Raw genomic sequence first — 22655 nt, forward strand, 5'->3', positions numbered from 1 at the left:
CTAAATAACTCTGTCCCAACACTATTGCAGCACATTATCAGAATTTGTAAACACAAAATACGTGTATTTATCTCCATGTGCAAGTCCCTCTGCCAGCAAAGCATCCTGAAACCTTTGAAAAAGACAAAACAAAACCCTAAAAGTTGCAAAAATGCAAATCTAGAGTCAAACATATCTAGTATCTCCTTATCATGAAAAACATTGGGGCATGCAAAAACCAAAAACACACAGACCAACAATTGCAAAACATATAGATATAAAAGGATGTGGCGCAGTAGTTTGAGTGTTGGACTAGGACTCCGGAGACCAGGGTTCGAATCCCTGCTCGACTCTGGAAACCCAATGGCCTTAGGCAAGCCATACTCTCTCAGCTTCAGAAGGATGCAAAGCCAATCCCCCTCTGAGCAACTCTTGCCAAGAAAACCCTGTGATAGGTTTGCCTTAGGGTGGGCATAGGTTGGAAAGGACTTGAAGGAACACAACAACAAGAGTAACATAAATGGCTAAAAAGCCCCTTAGTTTTACTCAAGAGCAATATGACCCACTCTATTAAGGCACCTTATTTTTGCACTAATGCATTGAGTTTATTAGGGTCTCACTTTCGGTATTGACACTCCAACCTGGCTGCCAGTTTTAGGGTGAGCAACTCAATTACGGGACTTTATTGTTGCAATAATGCAAAAATATTAGGGTCCTGCTTTTGCTACTACTGACACTCCAACCTGGCTGCCATCTTCAGGGTGAGCATCTCTGTTAAGGGACTTGCAATGACCTTATTAGGGTCTTGCTTTTGCTACTGAGGCTCCAGTCAGGCTGCCATTTTCAGACGTCCTAACCAAAAAGGAGGACAAGGCACTGCAAAATGTAGGACATTCAAGAAAAATATAGGCCACAACCAAACAAAGGCTAAAAAACACTCATAAACCACAACATGTAAGGCATTCAAGAAAAATGTAGGACATTGCGAAATAAACAGGAAAAGCATTCATATAAATTCATGCTTCTTGGTCATGCTCAAAAGGAAGGACATTCTGGAATTCCTTCTGGACTGCAACGTAGGACATGTCCTAGGAAAGGAGGACATCTGGTCACCCTGGCCATTTTGTTAACACAAAGATGCAACAACCATAGTAACTGTCCTCTCAGGTCAATCCAGCAAGCCATTCTTTGCTTTGCATTCGAACCACTCGCTCCTTCTTTTTCCAATCCATGCAGGTGGTTGCTTTTGCAAAAAATAAATAATATGCACAGGTTTTGGGGGGCTAGTGGGTTCGCAAAACTCAGTCCTACCGTCTTCAGACAGGAGGGTATCCTCACTCTCCGTCTTCTCCGGATTAGGCTTCATTTTATCCCCAGTTTGCAATGCAGCCCAGGAGAGCATGCGGAAGTCACCAAGCGCATGGCTCTTTCCCTCCATGCTTCAATGCAAGGAGCAGGAAATGAGGTGCTAAAGAGATGTGTACCATTGCAAGGCAGCATCTGTTCCACATGTGCCGTGTGCACCTTCAAGTCATTTCTGACTTACGGCAACTCTAAAGGCAAACCTATCGTGAGGTTTCCTTGGCAAGATTTGTTCAGAAAATGTTGCCATTGCCTTCCACTGAGGCTGAGAGAGTGCAACTTGCCCAACATCTCCCAGTGGGTTTCATGACCGACCCAGGAATCGAAGCCTGGTCTCTAGAGTCATATTGCAGCGCTCAACCACAGCGCCACACTGGCTGTCTCTGGGTGCATCTATACTTAGAAATAATGCAGTTTCACACCACTTTAACTGTCGTGGCTCCATACTACAGCATCCTGGGATTTGTAATTTGGTGGGGCACCAGCACCCTTTTGCAGAGGCTAAAGGCCTTGCAAAAACTGCAAATCCCAATATTCCATATGTTAGACCCACAGCATTTAATGTGGCATCAAACTGCTTTATTTCTACAGTGTAGATGCACCCTAGGAGAAGTTGCAGAAGTTTAATTCTACTGGGAATGGCATTATTCAGCTCCCTTCTTGTCCCATAATCTGCCACTTTACCAATTAGTCAGGACAGCCCTAATTAATTCTGTGTCATTTCACATTTTCAGCCACTTTTGAAAGGTCCCAATTTCTCTTTCCTTCTTTTCCCTTGGTACTCAGCTTACTTCAATTGCTGCAAACTGAATGAAGAGTGCAGTAGTTTACACTAAGTTTACCATCCTTGTTGTTTTTCCACCAGAAGGCTAAACCCCTTTTATTCAGACAGGCTTTTAAAGCAGAAGGGGGGCTGTTGTACTGTTTTATAGTGTATGGTTTTAATTGCATTTTATTTATTTAATTGATCAGTTTTAATATTGTAACAGTTCAATTCTATTTTAATGGTCTCTTTTGTAGGTTTTTAAATTGTACTGTGCTTTTAAACTATGAGCCACTTTGAGTCCCAATTTTGGGGTGGAAAGGGATATAAATGCACATAACAACAAAAAGCTGCAGGATTAGATAACATATCAATGTATGCAAACCGAAAGACAATCCAACAATGTGAAGAAAAAAGGAAAGAAATGTCAAGACTATGGGAAAATAAGATAAGAATGTAAAATGTGATAAGATCGGTATATAAATTTGATATTAATTAATAATTTAGATAGAGAAAGAAAACTTAAAAATGTAAGACTGCAAGAAACTTATTTATTGTAACCTAATCAAACAGGTAACAGAAGAGATAATGCAGAATGTACAATGAAAGAATGTTTATTGTTTATTTATTTTATGTTAAATTAAAATTCAATTAAAAAGATGCAAGAGAGGATGCAATCTTGCTCTTCCCAGGAGGTCAGGCAAAAGCAAACTGCTGCAGCCTCTTATAACTTGTCTGTTTTTTCTCATTGATAATTTTTGTCCTCTTTCTCACACTGGTGTTGTTTAGTCACACATGTGTATTCATCTGTGAAATGTTGGAGGATATGGCACTCTCTCCTCTGCTGAGTCAATTCAGTGCAAACTACTTTTGCGCTTTGAACTCGGTTTGCAGCAATTCAAGTAAGCTGAGGCCAAAGGCAAGGCTGGAGAAGAGAGAAACTGGGACATTTTAAAAGCAATTCTAAAAATGGATTAACCAGGATTGTCTGGACCAAATCACAACAGTTGAAAGGTATCCTCAGAGCCTGCGTTATAATGTGTGAAGTAGTTGTGCATGCAGTTTTACTATGCACTTTAATTACAGTGAATTGTGATTGCTAATAGCTTTGAGCAGTAAATATACTTGAACTCAAACTATGCACCAGAGCATTTTGGAAAGGATGCACTGGGTTTGCACATAAGGGTGAGGAACCTGTGGCCTTTTAGATGTTGGATGGGCACAGGGTGACCAACCACCATACCAACTGCAAAGCACCACAACATGTAAGGCATTCAAGAAAAATGTAGGACATTGTGAAATAAACAGGAAAAGAATTCATATAAATTCATGCTTCTTAGTCATGCTCAGAATGGAGGGCGTTTTGAAATGCCTCCTGGACATAAGGTTGAAATGTAGGACTTGTCATGCAAAAGGAGGACATTGGGTCACTCTGGATGGACATCTTTCAGGAATGTTTTCGCTGTGGATTCCTGCACAGCGGAGGATTGGAATAGGTGGTCTCTGGAGCCCTTTCCAACTCTATAGAGTTTATCTCATGAATAACTCAGGAAAATCACATAATTACGTGAAAGGATTTCACACGACATCACACAAAACCCACAATTAAAGTAGTCACAAAGAAGCATTAACGCACATCTTATTCTTTCAGGATTTTAGCAAAAATACATTTCCAATATCGCTTTATTTGCACAATCGCGTGTGATAATAATTTGCGCAATTACTTGCCATTTTCATTTTATTGGTGGGATGCTTTAAATGTGATTTAATCTCTTTTTAATGCCAAAATTAGCCTCAGTGTGATAAACTAGTACGACTGCATAATATTGCATTGCTGCTTCCAGTAGGCTAGCCAGCATAGCCATTGGTGAAGAGTGCTGGGAGTTACAGTCCAGCAATCTTTGAAATCCTAGAATTGGAAGAGGCCAGTTGAAAGAGATCCCAAGGATCTCAGTTCTCCATCCAGTCCAGCTCCATTCTGTAATGCAGGAATACACAATCCAAGCACTCCTGAAAGATGGTCATCTAGCCTCTTGTTTCAAAACATCCAAAGGAGACACCATTGGTCTCCAAGGCAAGATCTGTCCTTACAGATCAGGAGGTTCTAAAATTTAAGTGGAATATCTGTTCCTGTTGTTTGCATCCATTGGCCTGTTACAGACTGCCGAAATAAAGCTGCTTCGGGTCTCTTTGGAGGTATGCTATTTAAATGATGCATGCATCCTAAGAATCCGGAGTTGCACCAAAGATGCACTCCAGTGCTTAGGAATGGAGTGTGGCTTTGGAGCGACCTCCGGACTCTTAGGACCCATGCGTCATTTAAATAGCATACCTCCAAAGAGACCCGAAGCAGCTTTATTTTGGCAGTCTGTAACAGGCCATTGTTCCGGGTCCTATTCTCTGGAGGAGCAGAAAAGAAGCTTGCTCCCTCCTCAGTGTGACATCCCTTCAAATGTTCCACATGGCTATGGTATAGGTTTGCCATAATTGAGGACCTCCAAACAGGGACAAATGTAGGACAAAGTTTGAAAATGTAGGACTTTTTATAATTTTTCTGGCTAGGAAATTTAAAAAAAAGTCCTAGATTTTTAAACTTTGTCCTCCTCCTCCTCCCAGTCTGGGAGGAAGCCTAGGCCGGCTCCCAGGCCAGGAAGGGGCGCGGGGCCGCTTGGCATTGTGGCGATCGCCGCGGTGCCAAGCTTCCTCCTCCTCCTCCCGGTCTGGGAGGAAGCCTCAGCCGGCTCCCAGGCCGGGAAAGAGGCAGGGGCCGCTCCTCATCGTGGCGATCGCCACGGTGGGAAGCGGCCTCCTCCTCCTCCCTGGAACTCCGACCGCGGAGCCACCTCGAAGGCCTCGCTGGGGCCCGGGAGGGAGCGCCTCCGCGGCTGGAGCTCCAACTGCGGAGAGCCCTCCCAGGCCTCAGCAAGGCCTTGGAGCCGCCACGGGGGCTGAGGTGGCCGCAGTGGGCGAGGCCATCCCGGTTTGGGCGCCAAACCGGACCGGGACCGGGATGGCACCACCCAAACCGGGATTGTCCCGCCCCCCGGCGGGATATGGCAACCCTACTATGGTATCACCTCTTAACCTTCTCTTCTCCAGGCTAAACATCCCCAGCTGCCTAAGTCTCTCCTCATAGGGCTTCATGGTTTCCAGAGCCTTTATCATTTTAGTCGTCCTCCTTTGGACACCCTCCAGCTTCTCAACATCCTTCTTGAACTGTGGAGCCAGAACCGAGCACAATATTCCAAGTGAGTGCCACAGTATTCCTGTCTCTGCTACATCTACATGTTGGCATATGCAAGTCATACCATAAAATATACACTTCCAGAAACACCTGAGCTGAGAACAGAAACATCTTCAAAATGTAGACGGACAATCATCATCATATTTTCCCCATTTTTTCTCCTGTATGATTTTAAACAGTTTTAAACCCATTGCTCTGTGTCCTGTTCTCTGGAGCAGCAGAAGACAAGCTTGCTCCCTCCTCAATATGACATCCCTTCAACTATTTAAACAAGGCTATCATATCACCTCTTAACCTTCTCTTCTCCAGGCTAAACATCCCCAGCTCCCTAAGGCATTCCTATCCTCATACAGCTTTGAAAGCTTGAATCATGTATTTTGTGCATTTTGGCTGGCTGATTAAAGGTACCACAGTATGTGGATTTGGGATGTTATTGTACTTTGTTACATGGCCAACACAGCTAGCCCTGGATATGTTTTCTTGAAATATTCAGTCGGCCCTCCATATCCACGAATTCTGCATCCTTGGATTCCACCATCCACATCTGGAAAATACTATACACACACACACAAATCCAAAAAGTGATCTTAACTTTGTAGTTTTATATAAGGACCACCGTTTTCCTATGCCATTGTATTTAATGGGACTTGAGTGAATTTTGGTACTCCTGGAAGCAAAGCCCAGCAGATACCAAGCCTAGGGCACACTGTTTTTCCAATACAAGCAACATAACAAGTGGCTAATACTAAACCAGAAGACAAAAATTGCATATAATCAATAAATAATAAATAATAAATCAAGTTTAAAACATATGCATAAAAAGACAAATAACCAGCACAGCAAAAGAAGCCATCTTTGGGAGGATTGTGTATTTGTCCTAAAACAGCCCTTCTTGCTTCCCAAAACTTCTTTCTAAAGCTGCTCATAAAGAGATTTATACTCACAGGCTGGACAACAAGAAATGTCCTTGCAACAGTCACAAGAAATGCAAAGGCAAGGGAAGTGTAAGAAAGTGTCTCCAAGCCCCAATGATTCTGTATAAAGACACAGGTGATTGTGTTAGCAGGGCTAGACTTGCATCAGGCCCAGCTCACCTGAGAAATTAACTAAGCCTTCTGGATTTAAAGGGCTATATATACCCAGTTGCTTCTAGGAATTGTTGTGAATGAATGTTGCAGACTGAGAATTACAACTGGATTCTTTGCAAGAAGAAATGGAAACCCAGCTGCTGACTTAAGGATGGAGATGTCCAAGCCACAGCTTGGAGAAACCAATTTAAAAGTCTAGACGCAAGCAGACAGACCAATATTGTTCCCATAAAGGGTCCAAAATGCTGTTTGACACCACTTTAAGTGCTGTGGAATTGTGGGATTTGTAGTTTTACTAGGTCTCTAGGTTTGGCTACCAAAGAGTACTGGTGCCAAACTCCAAATCCCAGGATCCTATAGGATGGAGCCATGGCAGTTAAAGCAGTGACAAACTGTGTCATTTCTACAGTATCTGTCGTTGCATGCCTTCAAGTCAATTTCAACTTATGGCGGCCATGGGGTTTTCTTGGCATGATTTGTTCAGAGGAGGTTTGCCATTGCCTTCCCCTGAGGCCGAGAGTTTGTGACCTGCCCAAGGTCACCCAGTGGACTTCATGACCAAGTAGGGAATCAAACCCTCCAGAGCCATAGTGCAACAGTCAGATCACTAGGCCATGCTGGGTCTAGATGTACCCATAGATATATTGAGGAGGGAGCAAGCTTGTTTTCTGCTGCTCCAGAGAACAGGACCCAGAACAATGGATGCAAGCTCCAGGAAAAGAGATTCTACCTCAACATTAGAAGGATTCTCCTGACAGTAAGGTTCGTTTGACAGTGGAACACACTCCCTCAGAGTGTAGTGGAGTCTCCTTCCTCGGAGGTCTTTAAGCAGAGGCTGGAGTGGATGGCCATGTGCCAGGGATGCTTTGATTGAGAGTTCCTGCATGGCTGAATGGGGTTGCACTGGGTGGCCCTTGTGGTATCTTCCAACTCTGAGCAGCATCTTAGGCTGAATTCACACCTGCAAAATAATTTGTTCTTATCTCAGTCGTGGTCCTTTTTGAATACACAACATTCCTCTGATTTTTTTTTAAGTGCTTCTTTTAGCTGCTTGAGGGCATTAATGCAATTTTTTAAAAATAAACCCTTTGTACTGTGCTGTTTCTTGGGGGAAATGGTTTCTTTAAACATGTGCCTTGCACTCAGAATTGGGATTGTGGTGGAATGGGATGGCATGGTTGGAGGGTGCGGCAGGTTGGCAAGCGGTCACCTAGCCCAGGTGGTCACCACAGAAGGTTATCTCCCTTGTACGTATCCACATCTGGCAAGGGCAGTATCGCCATTCTTTTTCCATTTTAATTTTTGCATGTAGATATCCACACATCTGCACAAAGCATCGTGGACCTTCTCAAATCAGCATTGAAACTTACGGTATAGCTTCACTTTATAGCAGGGTGCGAGAAGTGGATTTGAATCAAACACAGAATTTAGCAAAGTAGTTAGAAACACATGACTAGAATAGAAAGGGTTATATAATCATATGCTATAATTAGATTACGTATATAGATAGTGTAGAACCACATATATACTACTATAATCAATATATCTAATGGGATTGAATAAAGGTTTGCTAAGGCCCTTTTACTGAAAGGGAATTTTATAAAAATATAAGTTAGTAACAGTTTTTAGATAAGCTTTTTATATTATGCTCACCAGTAAGAAGACTCCAGACTAGGTCCATGGTTCAGATGATTTTTAATGTGTGCACTAATGCAGGGGAACAAAGCAGGGAATAGTCCTAGATAACACTGAGTTTGACACTCCAACAACCAGACTTTCCCTATCAGTCTGTTATTAAGGCTCCTTTGTTCTCTGGAGGAGTTTGGGACCTTGAGCATCTTTGACTCCCTTCTGCATTCCATCATCTACAAAAAAGGCCTCCTTCTACCAAACATTAATGCCAAAGCTTGCTTACTATTGTTATTGTTATTCCATGGACTGTGCCTTACTGTTTAGACAGTACATTTCCTTGATCCTTACATTAATATTTTTGGCTATATTAAGACTATTAAAATGACTAATGTACTGTTTATTCTCACTAATTGACAAGAATATTTTTTATAAAAGGGTGACTTAAAGCCAAAGGTCACAAAAATGTCTAACTGAGCATGCGTAATGGATATTAGAACACACCTATGAATCACTAATTTAAATGAGATGTATGATATGGGTGGTGATGTTACATACATGTAAAGGAGGTCTTAAGATTAATCACGTGTTTTGATCTGGGCAATGAAAAATAGGATGATACAAAATGATGAGATAAAGAACTGTATAAATAAGACGCGAAATCTTTGTAAACTCATGCTCTCTCTCACTTTGCTTATTTTTGCTGATTGATTGATTGCACTCTATTCTGCAGAACTGATGGTTTTGTTCAAATAAATATGGCTTATTGTGCTTTCACCTGATTATTTGTTTGATTGTTTTCTTAAGTCCTTCTTGTCTTAGGCTCAATAAATTGGAAACTAGATTTCCATATCTCACACAAGGGTAGGCAACCTTTTTGAGCCGGGGGCCGAGTTGCTGTCCCTCAGACAACTGGGGGGCCGAAGCCAAAAAATAAATAATTAAATAATTTTTCTAAATAAATAAATAAGCACTGCCTCTTACTCTCCTCATGCAGATGCTCTTTTGAGATGAGAAAAAAAGAAAGAGAGGCATCTCATGGAGCAGGGAAGAAACTCCAAGGAACATGGAGATCTGGCTCACCAGGATTGGTGTGACCTCCTTAGTCATGTTTTTTATGCTAATGTTACTTGTAAATCATAATCCCCATATATCACAGAATGAAAGCTAATAGTCATGACAGGAACAACTGGAACAATTAAAATTATACTTTTTTATTTTTTATAAAATAAAGTTTATTAATTATCATCATCCATTCAAAGTTGCACACATACCTATACATACAAACATACATAATTTCCAACATCTAAACTAACCCATCCCAATCATTCTAACTTTCTAAACTAGAAGAACTCCATGTTACCATTACATATCTTTTGTTTTTGTTTTTATTTCAAACTGTTCTTATTTTATCAGCTATAATGATCAGTCTAATTCTACTAATACAAAGGAGGAACACTTAATAAAATTATACTTTTAAATTACAGTCAGCCCTCCATATCCACGGATTCAAGCCTCCACAGCTTGAAAAATATTTTAAAAACATATCAGTTCCAAAAAGCAAACCCTGATTTTGCCATTTTATATAAGGGACACTATTTCACTATGCCATTGCATTAAATAGGACTTGAGCATCCACAGATTTTGGTATTCAAAGGGGATTGTGGAACCAAACCCCAGCAGATACCAAGGGCCCACTGTACAGTATCATATGCACAACCTAAATATATTTACATATACAATTACATATAGTTCCATTTGCTTAAAGTTACAATTTGGTAATATGTTTTTAAAGATTTTTTAATATATATATATATTTAAAATTTTTTAAAAATGACATTTCAAATTTTAATTTTAGGGGGGGGAATCCTAAGGCATCTCCTTTCTCCTCCCATTGACCCTCACCCCATTCATACCACCTGTTCAGCATTTTAAAGGGATCCAAGCTATGCCACAGTTCTTTTCTGCCTAAAGGCATATGTTTTTGGGAGAAGTGGTGTCACTCTTCTTAAGGTGTCACCTGGTGCAGTCTGCATCCCCCCCCCCACATTCCTAGTGACCCCACTGCTATGGGGCACAGAAGCATTTCTCTCTTGGGAACATGACAGTATCAGAACCATCTCTGTGTGCGCAATGCTGCCATTGTACTGAAGGTTCTGGAGCATTTGTTCTAGTTGCATCACTGGCAATCTGTTTTTGTTTCCCTCACTTCTCCTCCTCCCCTGGGTTAGTAAAGCAGGCCTCACTAGTGCAGAAATGGCAATATGGCACAATGAACCACGCCGAAGGAGACAAACGGCATGATGTCTCTTAACTGGCCTAATTTAGACAAGCTCCAGAAGTTCTCAGTCTCAAAATCTCAATTACTTTGTCAGAAACGAAAAAATGCATCTGTCAAAAAAGGAGAAAGGAAGGCATGGCTCTGAGCAATGGAGACATAACAAAAACAAAAGTTGCTGCAGATGGCCAGAGTCCAGCTCTTCAAATGTTGTTGGACTTAGTACCTCCCAGCCTTCCTCACTGACAGCTGTGCTGGCTGGAGCCTGGAGATGTTCATAGAATCGTAGGATTATAGAGTTGGACAAGAACCCAATCCAACCCCTGCCATGCATGAACTCACAATCAAAGCTTCTTCGAGAGATGGCCAACCAGCCTCTGTTTAAAGACCTCCAACAAAGGAGACTCCGCCACTTTCTGAGGGAGTGTGTTCCACTGTCAAACAGCCCTTACTGTCAGGAAGTTCCTCCTAAAGTTGAGCTGGAATCTCTTTTCCTGGATCTTGCATCCATCACTCCATGTCCTGGTCTCTGAAGCAGGAGAAGAAAAGCTTGCTCCGTCCTCAATGTGACACCCTTTCAAATACTTAAGCAGGGCTTTCCTATCCCCTCTTAACCATCTCTTCTCCAGGCTAAACATACCCAACTCCCTAAGTCGCTCCTCATAGGGCCTTATGGTTTCCAGACTCTTCACCATTTTGCTTGCCCTCATCTGAACATGCTCCAGTTTCTCAACACCCTTCTTGAACTGGAGTGACCAGAACTGGACACAATATTCCAGGTGAGGCCTCACCAAAGCAGAACAGAGTGGCAATATTACTTCCCTTAATCTAGCTACCATACCTCTGTTAATGCAGACTGGAATCACATTGGCTTTTTAGTTGCCGTATCACAATGCTGACTCAGGTTTAACTTGTAGTTTACTAGGACTCCTAGACCCCTTTCACATATACTGTGGTCAAGCCAGGTGTCCCCCATCCTATATTTATGCATTTCATATTTTTCTGATGGCTGTTGCAATCCCACTGCATCTGGAGGGCTGATCTTTGCCTCACCCCTGCTTTTTGAGATGTCTCCTTCATGGAGGTGTGCACATTTGTAAACCCCACATTGTGTGGGGACATGTACTTTGGAGGTTTTTCCATCTTCTTCAGGGTTAACACATTTGATATGGGTGGGGTACGTGTAGTCCCCAAGCCCCCAAAATATTCCCTGGAAGCTCTCCAGACCATTCTGGTTTAATTCACCCACCCCAAAAACCTTCCGAAATGGTATACAAAATAGTTGAAATTCATCCAAAATGGCAGCCTGAAGTGATGTTGCACCACTTCTAATGAACTCTGAATACATGGGTGCCAAGCGGGTCACTAAAGCTATCAGATCCTACCTAATCTTGGAGGCTAAGCAGGGTCAACCGTGGTTAGTACTTGGATAGGAGAGCACCAACCAGATACTGCAGGCTATATTTCAGAAGAAAGAACCATGCAGCAACACATAAATAAAACTCTGTGCAGCCCTCTTGGATCAGGGTAACTAAAACCAAATTCCTAAAAGGATGCCATCCAATGCATGTTTAAAGACCTCCACAGATGGAGACAATCCACCATTCTCCAAGGCAATCCATTCCACTGCCAAAAAACTCTTACAGTTTTTTTAAATGCTCTCCTTGATGTTTAGACCATTGCCATCCTCTGAGGCTGAGAGAGTGTGACTTACCCAGGGTCACCTGGTGGGTGTCTAACCCTCCCCTGTGAAGAAAGCTGCCAAGAAAAACCCAAGGAAACAAGAGTCGCCACAATCTGGAAACGACTCGAAGGCACACAACAACAAACCAAAAACATTTAGGTATGGCGAACCCCACCTTGACAAATTAAATATTGAATTCAGTCCTATTAGTCCTTCTCCTCTGGCATGTTAAAGCCACATATATAACGTAAAAGCTTATCAAGGAAGCTTTAGAGCATGTTCCAAAATGCTCACTGCAACCGGATTACATTAACTTGCACCCACCCACCTTCACAGTGATTATTTTTCATTATTCAGACTTGAAATATTATATCCCTGAATGCAAGAATGTGATCTTGCACGCTTCCCTCTCATTTTATTTTTTGAAATCACATCCACTCACACCTCAACTGATCCAACAAATGGCATGACATTTTGCAAACCTTTCCAAGCATGGGTTCTTCTGAGCACGTTGGTGGATATGCTAGCAGCTCCGTCGAAAATCCTAAGTACCTGACTGCAAACCTCCAGGTATTTTCTCCCCAGAACTGTTACACCTGTCTTCTGCGCAGAGTTGTTTTGGATGGAGCAAGTGAGTGGTACCTCTCTTGAAGTGAACCAAGGCATTGTCCTTCCAACGACAATAGAATTGAGCCCAGACTTTGGGTTCTTCTTGCGCAGGAAGATGAAAACGACATTTGGTGATCTAAGGAGGCTTCACGGAGCCAAGAGAATGGTCTCAAGTCACGTCATAACATGGGATGCTTTTGTGTGTATTCATGAAAGCAGCTACGCAATATAACCTGACCTTCTGTTCCCAACTGCACCTTTCACAAAGGAATGGGATGCTTCAATGAGCTCTTTGTTTTCAGCACCTTCACTCCCCCGAACTTGTTCTTCATGGGGAACAATATGCACAAATAACATTTTAAAATCTCAAAGAGGAAAAGGAAATGTAGAAATGAAGGTGAGCTGTGTCGGATCAGACCCAGAGGTCATCTTCTATAGCATCTTCCTTCCTACATTGGTCAGCAAGATGCCCCAGTGATGCACAAACACAATCTGAGGCGGTGTTCACAATGAAGGCTATTGTGGTTCCTCAGCCTGCTGCGTCTGAATATGGAGGGTCCATTTAGCTCCAGGATGGGCAACCTGTGACCCTGGGGACACATCTGACTGCCAAGCTGTTTCTGTGGCCTTTGACTCCTCCAGATTTCCTAGACTGTTCTTTTTCTGACCATGAAAAAAGCCTTGAGGAGGAGCTATTCATCTTTGAAATAGAATAATAGAAGCTGAGAGTTGGTAGGGACCAGAAGGGCCATGTAATCCAACCCCCTGCCATGCAAGAATACACAACGCCTGGTTTAAGTAATTGAGGGGGTGTCATATTGGAGATGGAGCAAGCTTATTTTCTGCTACTCCAGAGAATAGGGCCCAGAACAATGGAAAAGAAATTTCACTTAAACATTAGGAAGAACTTCCTGACAGTAAGAACTGTTCCCTCGGCGAGTGGTGGTCTTAAAACAGAGGCTGGATGACCATCTGTCGGGAATGCTTTGATTGAGAGTTCCTGCATGGCAGTCTCTTCCAACCCTATGATTCCATGATCCTAGGCAATGGCCACCCAAACTCTGTTTAAAGACCTCCGAAGAAAGAGAGCTCTTTTCCACCTTCCAAGGCGGTCTGTTCCACAGCTGTACAGCTCTTACAGTCAATAAGTTCTTCCCAATGTTTAGGTGGAGTCTCTTTTCTTGTTGTTTTAATCCATTGGCTCATGTTCCAGTCTCTGCAGCAGCAAAAAGCAAGTTTCCTCCATCTTCTACATCCCTACAGATATTTAAAGATGGCTGTTACGTCACCTCTCAAGTCTTCTGGTCTCCAGGCTAGACATATCCAGCTCCCCAAGTAATTCCTCATTAGGCTTTGTTCCTAGACCTTCGATCATCTTGGTTGTGCTTCTCTGGACACTGTTGGAAAGGTTATAACTCAAAGGACAATGCCATCCGGAGGGAACACCTTTTGATTTAGGATGTCGTGTTTATTGTTTGGTCAGTTTCCCACTTCTCTGATCCTCCTTCCCCCTGGAAAACATAATCAAAATTCCTGGGTAACTGCCCCAAGAAGTTTTTTGTGGGTTTTTCAGGCCAAGTGGCCATGTTGTAGAAGAGTTTATTCTCTGAAGATGCCAGCCACAGATGCAGGAGAAACGTCAGGAATACATTCTTCTAGAACATGGCCACATAGCCTGAAAAACCCACAAAAAACTATGGATGCCAGCCATGAAAACCTTCAACTTCACATTGCTCCAAGAAGCTTTCACCCTATCTAAATGGCTATTTGGGCTGTCTCATATGAAACCAAGGAGACACTCTGTCAGATTTCAGGTAGACTCCTCAGTATCACTAGCCAACTCACTGCCCAGGTAGCAATCTGGGACCATCCACTCTGCAGCTGTTCCCCCGACTGGAAACCCTAGTCTCTGCACCTGGTGATGCATTGCCTTACCTTTCAAAGTGCTATCCAATGCTACCTTTGACATTGTTAGTTCTGTAGTGGAGTCTCCTTCCCTGGAGGCCTTTAAACAGAGGCTGGATGGCCATCTGTCAATGGGGATGCTTGGATTGAGATTTCCTGCATGGCAGAAGGGGCCTGGACTGGATGGCCCTTGGGGTCTCTTCCAACTCTACACTTCTATGATTCTATGTATAAATAAAACTCCATTTGGGCCTGGCATTCTGGAGTTCTAGTAATCTGGAACGGTTATGCACAGTGGCATCACAAGGATTAGTGTCACCCAGTGTGGTACCTCACAGTGTCACAACCCCATTGACCTCTCCCCATACCACACTTATGCAGAATCCTGAGTAATGTCTTTGGTACTAATTTACTCATAAATCTTAGCTTCCCATATATCACTCAATGTCCTGGTAATTGTTGTGGGGTTTTTTGGCTAATTTTTAAATGCCTTTATTAAATTATTTTAACATTGATACAAACAATGTTGCGTATGCCCCATCCCTTCTCCCCATTCCCCCCTCCCTCACGGCTGGAAATAGTTGTGACATAAAACAACCAGCAAAATTAAAGATTATACCTTTAAATTACAATATCATACACACAGAATAAATGTGTTTAGGTAGACGTAGTTTCACGTGGTTAAAATAAAAATTTGGTGAAATGTGATGTTTCTATAAAAAATTATTTTTCAAAAATTTAAAAATTAAAAATTAAAATAAATTTTGAAAATTTTAATTTTAGGTTTAAAAACAAACAAACAAACTGGGGCCTCTCCTTTCTCCTCACATTGAGCTTCACCCCAGTCACATCTCTGCAGCGTTTTAAAGAGATACTGGCAAATGTCACAGCTTTTTTCTGCCCAAATGCCAGTGTCTGAGGAGCAGAGGTGTCACCCCTTTTAGGGTGTCACCTGGTGCGGACTGTAACCCCCGAATCCCCTTAGTGACACCATTGGTTATACATAGGCTGAAGTTCCCAGCTTTAAAGTTACCAGAAATTCATTCACTGCTTCCTATTGAGCTAAATAAATTCCCTTTTGGAAGTCAATTGTGGTGCCTTCCCCTGGAATCTAAGCAATTAGGGTAACACTTCTTTCTTTCTTTCTTTCTTTCTTTCTTTCTCTCTCTGGCTTTTTCTGCACAGTAACCAGCAGGTCAGAACATCTTGCGACGCAGGGCACAGTTTGCATCTCAGCATGGCAACAGATTGTGTGTCTGACTCATCTTGCAACCTTTGGATCCATGCTCTCCCTTGACTTTGCATCTCAAATGCTGCAGGGCTTTGGACCAGACCTTAGTGCTGAACTTCACCCCACTGTTCTATACTCTAGCAGCAAAACAACAAAACCATCATCTTAACACTGCACTGGCCAGCTAGGATTTTTGTTCAACGGTTAACTCTGCCTTATTCCCTTGATATAATGTTCTTTTTGAAAACTGTGCTTTCTTCATTGTTCCTTTTTTGTGATTATAGGATATGTAGCAGCTGAGAAACAGTTATGAACTATTCCCCCCCCCCAAAAAAATTGCCTTCTGTAATTTTCCAGTTTTTCAAACCCAATAAAAAGAGGCAATATCAATTCAAGCCCCACCCCAAATGTTGTTGGGTCTTCTCTGAAGATGCCAGCCACAGATGCTGGCGAAACATCAGGAATAAACTCTTCTAGAACATGGCCACATAACTCCCAAAACCCACAAAAAACTATGGATGCTGGCCATGAAAGCCATCTACATCACAATCTAGGAACAGTTGTGTGATCTAGGGTTGATACCACAGAGAAGGTCATAGAATCCTAAGAGTCAGAAGGGATTCCAAAAACCCTTTAATATAATCCCCAGGCAGACACACTAGCCACATTCGCACTGCAGAAATAATCCAGAGGACAACAGTTGTTCCCCATTTGATTGCTTGTTGCCATATAATAAACATCACAACTTATTATTATTAGCTTTATTTATTAAAACAACAAATTAAAAACATCGTAAGAAACAAGTTAAAACAGCAAATATCCAATATTGGGTCAAGCATCAGAACAACCAGGACACAATCTGCATGTTGAGGTTCCCAATCTAGCAAAGGAATCCACAAACTTAGATGCAGTTTCCATGCATCCGTCCATGCATTTATTTAATTTATACCCCACTTTGTTCTAACATGGAGCCCCAGGTGGCTCACAACATGGAACCTAACAAGGTACGTCTAAAACATAATGACGTAAAAATAAAAACTATGAAACGAACTACTATATTAAAACCAAAAACTACAGTGGGTCCTTGATATCGGCCAGGGTTTAGTTCCAAGCCCCCTGTGGATACCAAAATCATTGGCTGCTCAAGTCCCATTAAATACAATGGCACAGTAAAAATAATGGTCGCTTATATAAAATTTGAGCAATGAACTATGACTCTGGAGATCAGGGTTCAAATCCTGTCTTGGACATGGAAACCCATTGGGTGACCCTGGGCAAGTCACACTCTCTCAGCCTCAGAGGATGGCAATGGCAAAGCCCCCTCTGAACAAATCTGACAAACAAAACCCGACTATAGGTTAAGTTTTGACTCGCCATAATTTGGAGATGAGTTGAAGCCACACAGGGACAAGAACAACACATAAAACGGCAAGATGAAATTTGCTTTTTACAATATATAATCTTTAAAATATTTGCAAGCCATGGATGACTGAATCCATTGATAAGCAATCCGTGGATATGGGGGGCCAAAGTTATATGCCTCGTGCTTTATTATTTTTTATTTTAAAGAATTAAAATAGCATTTACAGATAGATTTTATGATCCGTCTGACACACAGCTAGCTATATACAGGCCTGAGCAATGAGTGGAATGCAGAAACATAATGGCATTTAATGAATGGCCGCTAAATATTAAGGGTTTTTTAATGGAGGAATCGATTGTGCGAGTGGCAAAACTATAGGCTGCGTTCCATGGTATTTCACTTCTTTTGACAGATGGTAGCCAAGTCTCTGAAGACTGCAGTTCCATAGGTAACATTTCAGAAGACAAAAGAGAAAACCAAGCACCTTACGTTGCTGCGTAGAGATCATTGTTCAAGAACAGCTCTCACCAAATAGCCTTGGAGTGCTGCCAAGGTCTGCTGAAGCTCTATTTCCTTTAGTTACACAACTGTCTTTCAGAACCAGGCATAGCGGCACAAGGCTCTGATGTATCTCGTAATAAGTTTCTAATAAACACAACCAATCTGTTAGGAATGGTGAAAGTGCCAAAGGAGGAGGCATTTGTCCTTCCCAGATTGTGCAACCCAGATTTTGGGCATAAATACATCGTCGTTTCAAATCACTTTGTGGGTGTGAACGATTGCTAACATGCCATGCAGAATCCTTTACTCTGTGCCACCCGTTCTTCCAGAGCTAGAAAGCCTTTCTGTCCATGGAACTTGTTTACAGATTTTCAATCATGTCACTCAGGTTTGCGTCTCTACTCCAGGCAACCAGGTCGGTGCTAATGCATGAACTTTACCACCACTTCTACCTCCACTTTCGGGTGCAGATGCAAAGAGGATTTGTGGCTGAGGTTCCTGGCCTTGGGTTGGAAACCAGTCTGATCGCAGAGAGCAGAGAGGGCTTTTCTTGAACTCTCAGCCACTGGCTGCAGACTGTAAACATAAATTGTATAATGAAGAGAACAAACTAAAGGATAGCATCAATGCACCAGCAAATAAAGGGCTTTATTTTCTTCAGAAAAGGCGGCATGCTTTTGGAGGAGGTGGCATTGCTTAGTTGGTGAAACTGATCCTTTCAATAGAGATGGGCTGCATGCTAATGGGAAAAAGTTTTGAACAGAAAAACCTGTAAAAGTGATCCAGCCAAAATGTCCAAGAACTAAGGGTGGAAAGAATATGTGTAGATAATGTTTTAAATGGATGGGAAATGTATATCTCAAATGTTGGGGAACACAGCTGAGGAGACTCCTTGTTTGGGGAGAATTTTCACAATTTGGGAATTAATTTGTGCAAAATTTGCACACACACACCCTCCAAAAATAAAACATCAAACATATTCTGCATCGATATCAAACCTTCTGCACAGAAATTGCTGTTTAGTTTTTTCCTTTTAAAAAGCCTATGCAAATTTTGTACAGAAGCCATCCCTAACTATAGCGTTTTCTGTGACGGAAATAGTTTTCTGCATACAAAATTGTATATGTATGCAATAATATTTCTAGTTCTCCTTCTGTTCTCTTCCTCCTCCTCCTCCTCCTCCTCCTCCTCTTAATGGATCATTATTTAAATAGACACCCAGAGGCCTTGCCAGTCAACCACAGAACAATACACAGATTAACATGGAAATTTCTTCCTCTCATCCAACCGTATAGATATAGATACACACCCCATTCTCTTCCATGCCAGCATTCTCTGAAGATGCCAGCCACAGATGCTGGCAAAACGTCAGGAATAAACTCTTCTAGAACATGGCCTCATAGCCTGAAAAACCCACAAAAACCTATGGATGCCAGTCATGAAAGCCTTTGACTTCCCAAGGGAGTTGTTTGTTTTGCAATAAAGGAGGTGTTGTTGTTGTTGTTGTTGTTGTTGTTGTTGTTGTTTTTAAATAAACTTTTGAAATCTCCCCAGAGCAGTAAGCTGTGAAGGACGGCAAGGAATTTCCCAGAAGATAGGTATATAGATTAATGGCAGAATCACACAGAAGACAAAGCGACAGGATTCCAGGTCCTAAAGAGGATGCTGCTATTGCCTTGGCAACCAGGGAACAGCGCAAATAGTGCTCTCCAGAGGTTTGGTACCCAGAGGGACTCCTCCTGGAAGGGAGCAAAAGCCTGCACAGAGTAAACAAGGCAGTCATGGAGTCTGTAAACATCACTATAGCTCTGGGCTTGAGCTGCCTGCTGAGGCTGTTTTGCAAAGCGTTGGTGTTAAAGTGGTTAACATCACAACAAACCTAAGGGACTTCAATTTCTTCAGACTTAACTTACCTTGGATGTTCTACAGAAGAAAAACAAAGCGGGGGCAAAGCAACAGCCAAGAAATAATAAATGCAAGGGAAAAGGAGGTATGGGTACATCAGAGCCTATACCTTAGAAACCTTACATCTGTGGAGGGGGATTACCATTTCCAAGCTCAGCTCCATCCTACAATTTAGAGGTCCTCCTTCTTGTATTCCAACTCTCAGAATCTCTCTTGGTAGCTCTGCTTCTTGGGGATTTTGGGAACTGAAGTCCATAGGAAGTAGAATTGCCAGACTTAGCTTGATCCTACTTTGGATTTAAACACTTAGGAACAAAGCACAAGAGACAGACATCCCCAAAATCCCCCACAATAAGACAAGAGTTGAAGGGGTTACTAAATCTAACTCTAAATGTCCCTTTTTTCATAGAGGGCCCTAATCCTAGCTGCCTCAGAGAGAAATGTATTTAGATTTATTTAGATTTATTTAAATTTAGCAACTTTGAGAGTGACTTTCAGGCATTCGTCTTCCAATAAGAATTTTACATGAAAAAGATCTGATCTTCCATTCATCTTACTTGATAACGGGGGGATTTTGGCTTGTTGGATTTGGTTGTAAAAATTACAGTATACTAAAATATGTTGCATAGACTCTACTTCTGAGTTACTATATGGGCATCTTTTTCTGGTGTAAGGAACGCCGGCAAATGTACCACAAAATATTTCTGTGGAATATACATGGCATCTAGCCTTGGAGAGGGAGGAAAATCAATCTTTGCTTAGAGACAGGTTCAGCAAATAATTTGAAAGGGCCATCATAATGTATATGCATGATACTAGGGAACAAGAGATATAAGATCGCCAGTGCAATTTGCAAAAAAAAAGTCTTAATTTGACAGACTTTGGGTCAATAACTGAACCCAGGTTAGAAAGAAGAGATGAGGAGAGACCAATAAATGCAGCTTTCTTCGCTGTACACTTGGATCAGGAGCCGTCGTATTTCTCTTGAGCCGTTAAGAAGACCTAAGCCCTCACCAAACACTGTAACCTCCATCCATCACTTGAGGGGAAACCACCAAGTTCGAATAGATAAGGGACTTTCTCCTGCTTCCAGCAATAAGACACAATTAGGAATGCAGTTTGGAAAGTGAACAATAGCTCTCTTTTCTCAATGTCTGGTTCTCCACTATCTAGGCCTCTAGCAACTCTTCCTGGGCCCAGTTTATTGCAGGTTTGGCTGTATTCTGTCCCATCATTACTCTATATGCGTGTCTATGCATACGCTCCTTCATTCCTTCCCTCCTTTCAGATGTCAAGAAAGAAGATTGCAGCCGCAAGGTCCACTCCAAAGGCAGTTTTCTCAAGGCGCTGTCCAGCAGCCTCACTTCATCCCCAATTTGCTCATTTTGTGATCCGCCAACAGCTTTTTGGCTGAGTTGCAAGAAGCAAAGCCCCAAGACACTCTGCTGTTTATATTGTTTGCATCTTAATTTTCTTTCCTTTAAAAAAAAAGCAACAGGAAGAATCAGGAAGAATGGTTACCGAAGTGATATGACGTGATGGAAACGGACAAGCTAACCCCATTAATTAAAGACAAAGGTTTAGATCTTCAAATTTCTAGAAGAAAGGTGGGGAGTGGCAGTGATTTTGGGGACTTAAAAAGATACAGTCAGCCCTCCATATCCACAGGTTTTTTTGTCCACGGATTCAAGCACAGCTTGGGAATATTTTTAAAATATATAAATTCCAAAAAGCAAACCTTGGTTTTGCCATTTTATATAAGGGACACCATTTTACTGTGCCATTGTTTATAACGGGACTTGAGCATCCATGGATTTGGTATCCACAAAGGGTCTTGGAACCAAGCTCCAGCAATGCCAAGGTCCCACTGTATATAAGTTAACAGCTTTAAATGAGGGGAAAGGGGTTAAAAATCATACAGGAGAGGAAAAAATATGATGAAAGTGGCATAATGAAGGCCTGTGACTATCACCATACTTTTCTTTCTCCTGCATGATTTTTAACCCCTTGCCTGATGAAGAAGCTTTCAAAACCTTGCAGCATGTATTTTGTGCAATTTGGTTGAACCAATAAAGGTATCACTGTTTTGTGGGTTTGGGATATAAATGTAAGTATTATATAAGTACAGTATATATTTATGTTTAAATCTAGAAGAAGAAAAGACAATAAAACAGCTGTTTTAAAAATGACACAAATCAAGATCAAAGTTGACCATTAAAATGAGATTAACAGTATATTCAGATATGTAATAGCACCCAATAAACCTCTCATTTAATTCCAGACCAGGTTAAACACTTAAGGCTTTAGGACAGGGACTGGGAATCATGTGCAACCGTCAGCATTCCTCCCCATTGCCTGTGCTAGCTAAGGCTGATGGGAGTTGCAGTCTATTAACATCTGAGAGTTGTGTCAGTTTTTTGCCTTACCTGTCACAGCTTAATGTTGTGGAATCTGTAGTTTCATGATGCATTTAGCCTTCTTTATCAGAGAGCTCTGTTGCCACAATAAACTACAAATCCCAGGATTACATAGGATGGAGCCAAGACTGTTAAAGTGGTGTCAAACCGCATTAATTCTGCAGGGCATCCACAGCTCAGGTGCAATGTTTATGTTTAACTGAACCCAGCTTTGTAAAATTTTCAAACTTGCACAAACAGATGTATTTATTTATTTTGCGGGAGTGTTTTGTTCCGTTGTTGTTGTTGTTGTTGTTTTGGAACATGTCTGGAGCGCCATAGATCTTCGTAATGAGCTGATTAACCCCGGTCCCATTTCAGGCCCTTTTCCCTCAAGACAGGATTATGGCCTCCATTAGCCGTACCCAAATTTGGAAGGCTTTGTCGTGCATTTGGGAGAGGCAGCCGTGGCTCGCTGTAATTTGATTTGTCTTTGAGTTAAAGGCAATCGGATAGGGGGGCTGAAAATATAAACAGTCAGAGAAAGGGGCTGAGTAGCAGGAAGCCTGGTCCTATTTTTTAAAATTAAAAAAATATTGTATAAAATTACCTTTAGACTATGTGCATGAGCTATATATATTAAACCTAAACGAATGTTGTGTTTAGACTTGGATCCCATCTCCAAGATGTCTCATTATGTACTGGATGTATATGCAAA

At 41.8% G+C, this 22655-nt stretch overlaps 1 protein-coding gene across 3 annotated transcripts in view; it reads right to left on the reverse strand.

The window, feature by feature from the left end:
• The window catches only part of SLC4A11 (solute carrier family 4 member 11), a 207046-nt gene extending 198895 nt beyond the window's left edge, over positions 1-8151 (reverse strand). For 2 of the 3 annotated variants that reach the window (XM_042470067.1, XM_042470065.1), the window contains exon 1: positions 1291-1492. In XM_042470067.1, coding sequence (XP_042326001.1) covers positions 1291-1417 — 127 coding nt within the window. In that variant the 5' untranslated portion in view covers positions 1418-1492. Of the gene's footprint in view, positions 1-1290; positions 1493-8089 lie in introns of those variants that run through there. The other variant, XM_042470069.1, reaches the window with a different exon arrangement.
• Between the last annotated feature and the right edge of the window lie 14504 nt (positions 8152-22655).

Source organism: Sceloporus undulatus, chromosome 5, assembly GCF_019175285.1.
Source record: "Sceloporus undulatus isolate JIND9_A2432 ecotype Alabama chromosome 5, SceUnd_v1.1, whole genome shotgun sequence".
Classification (NCBI taxonomy): domain Eukaryota; kingdom Metazoa; phylum Chordata; class Lepidosauria; order Squamata; family Phrynosomatidae; genus Sceloporus; species Sceloporus undulatus.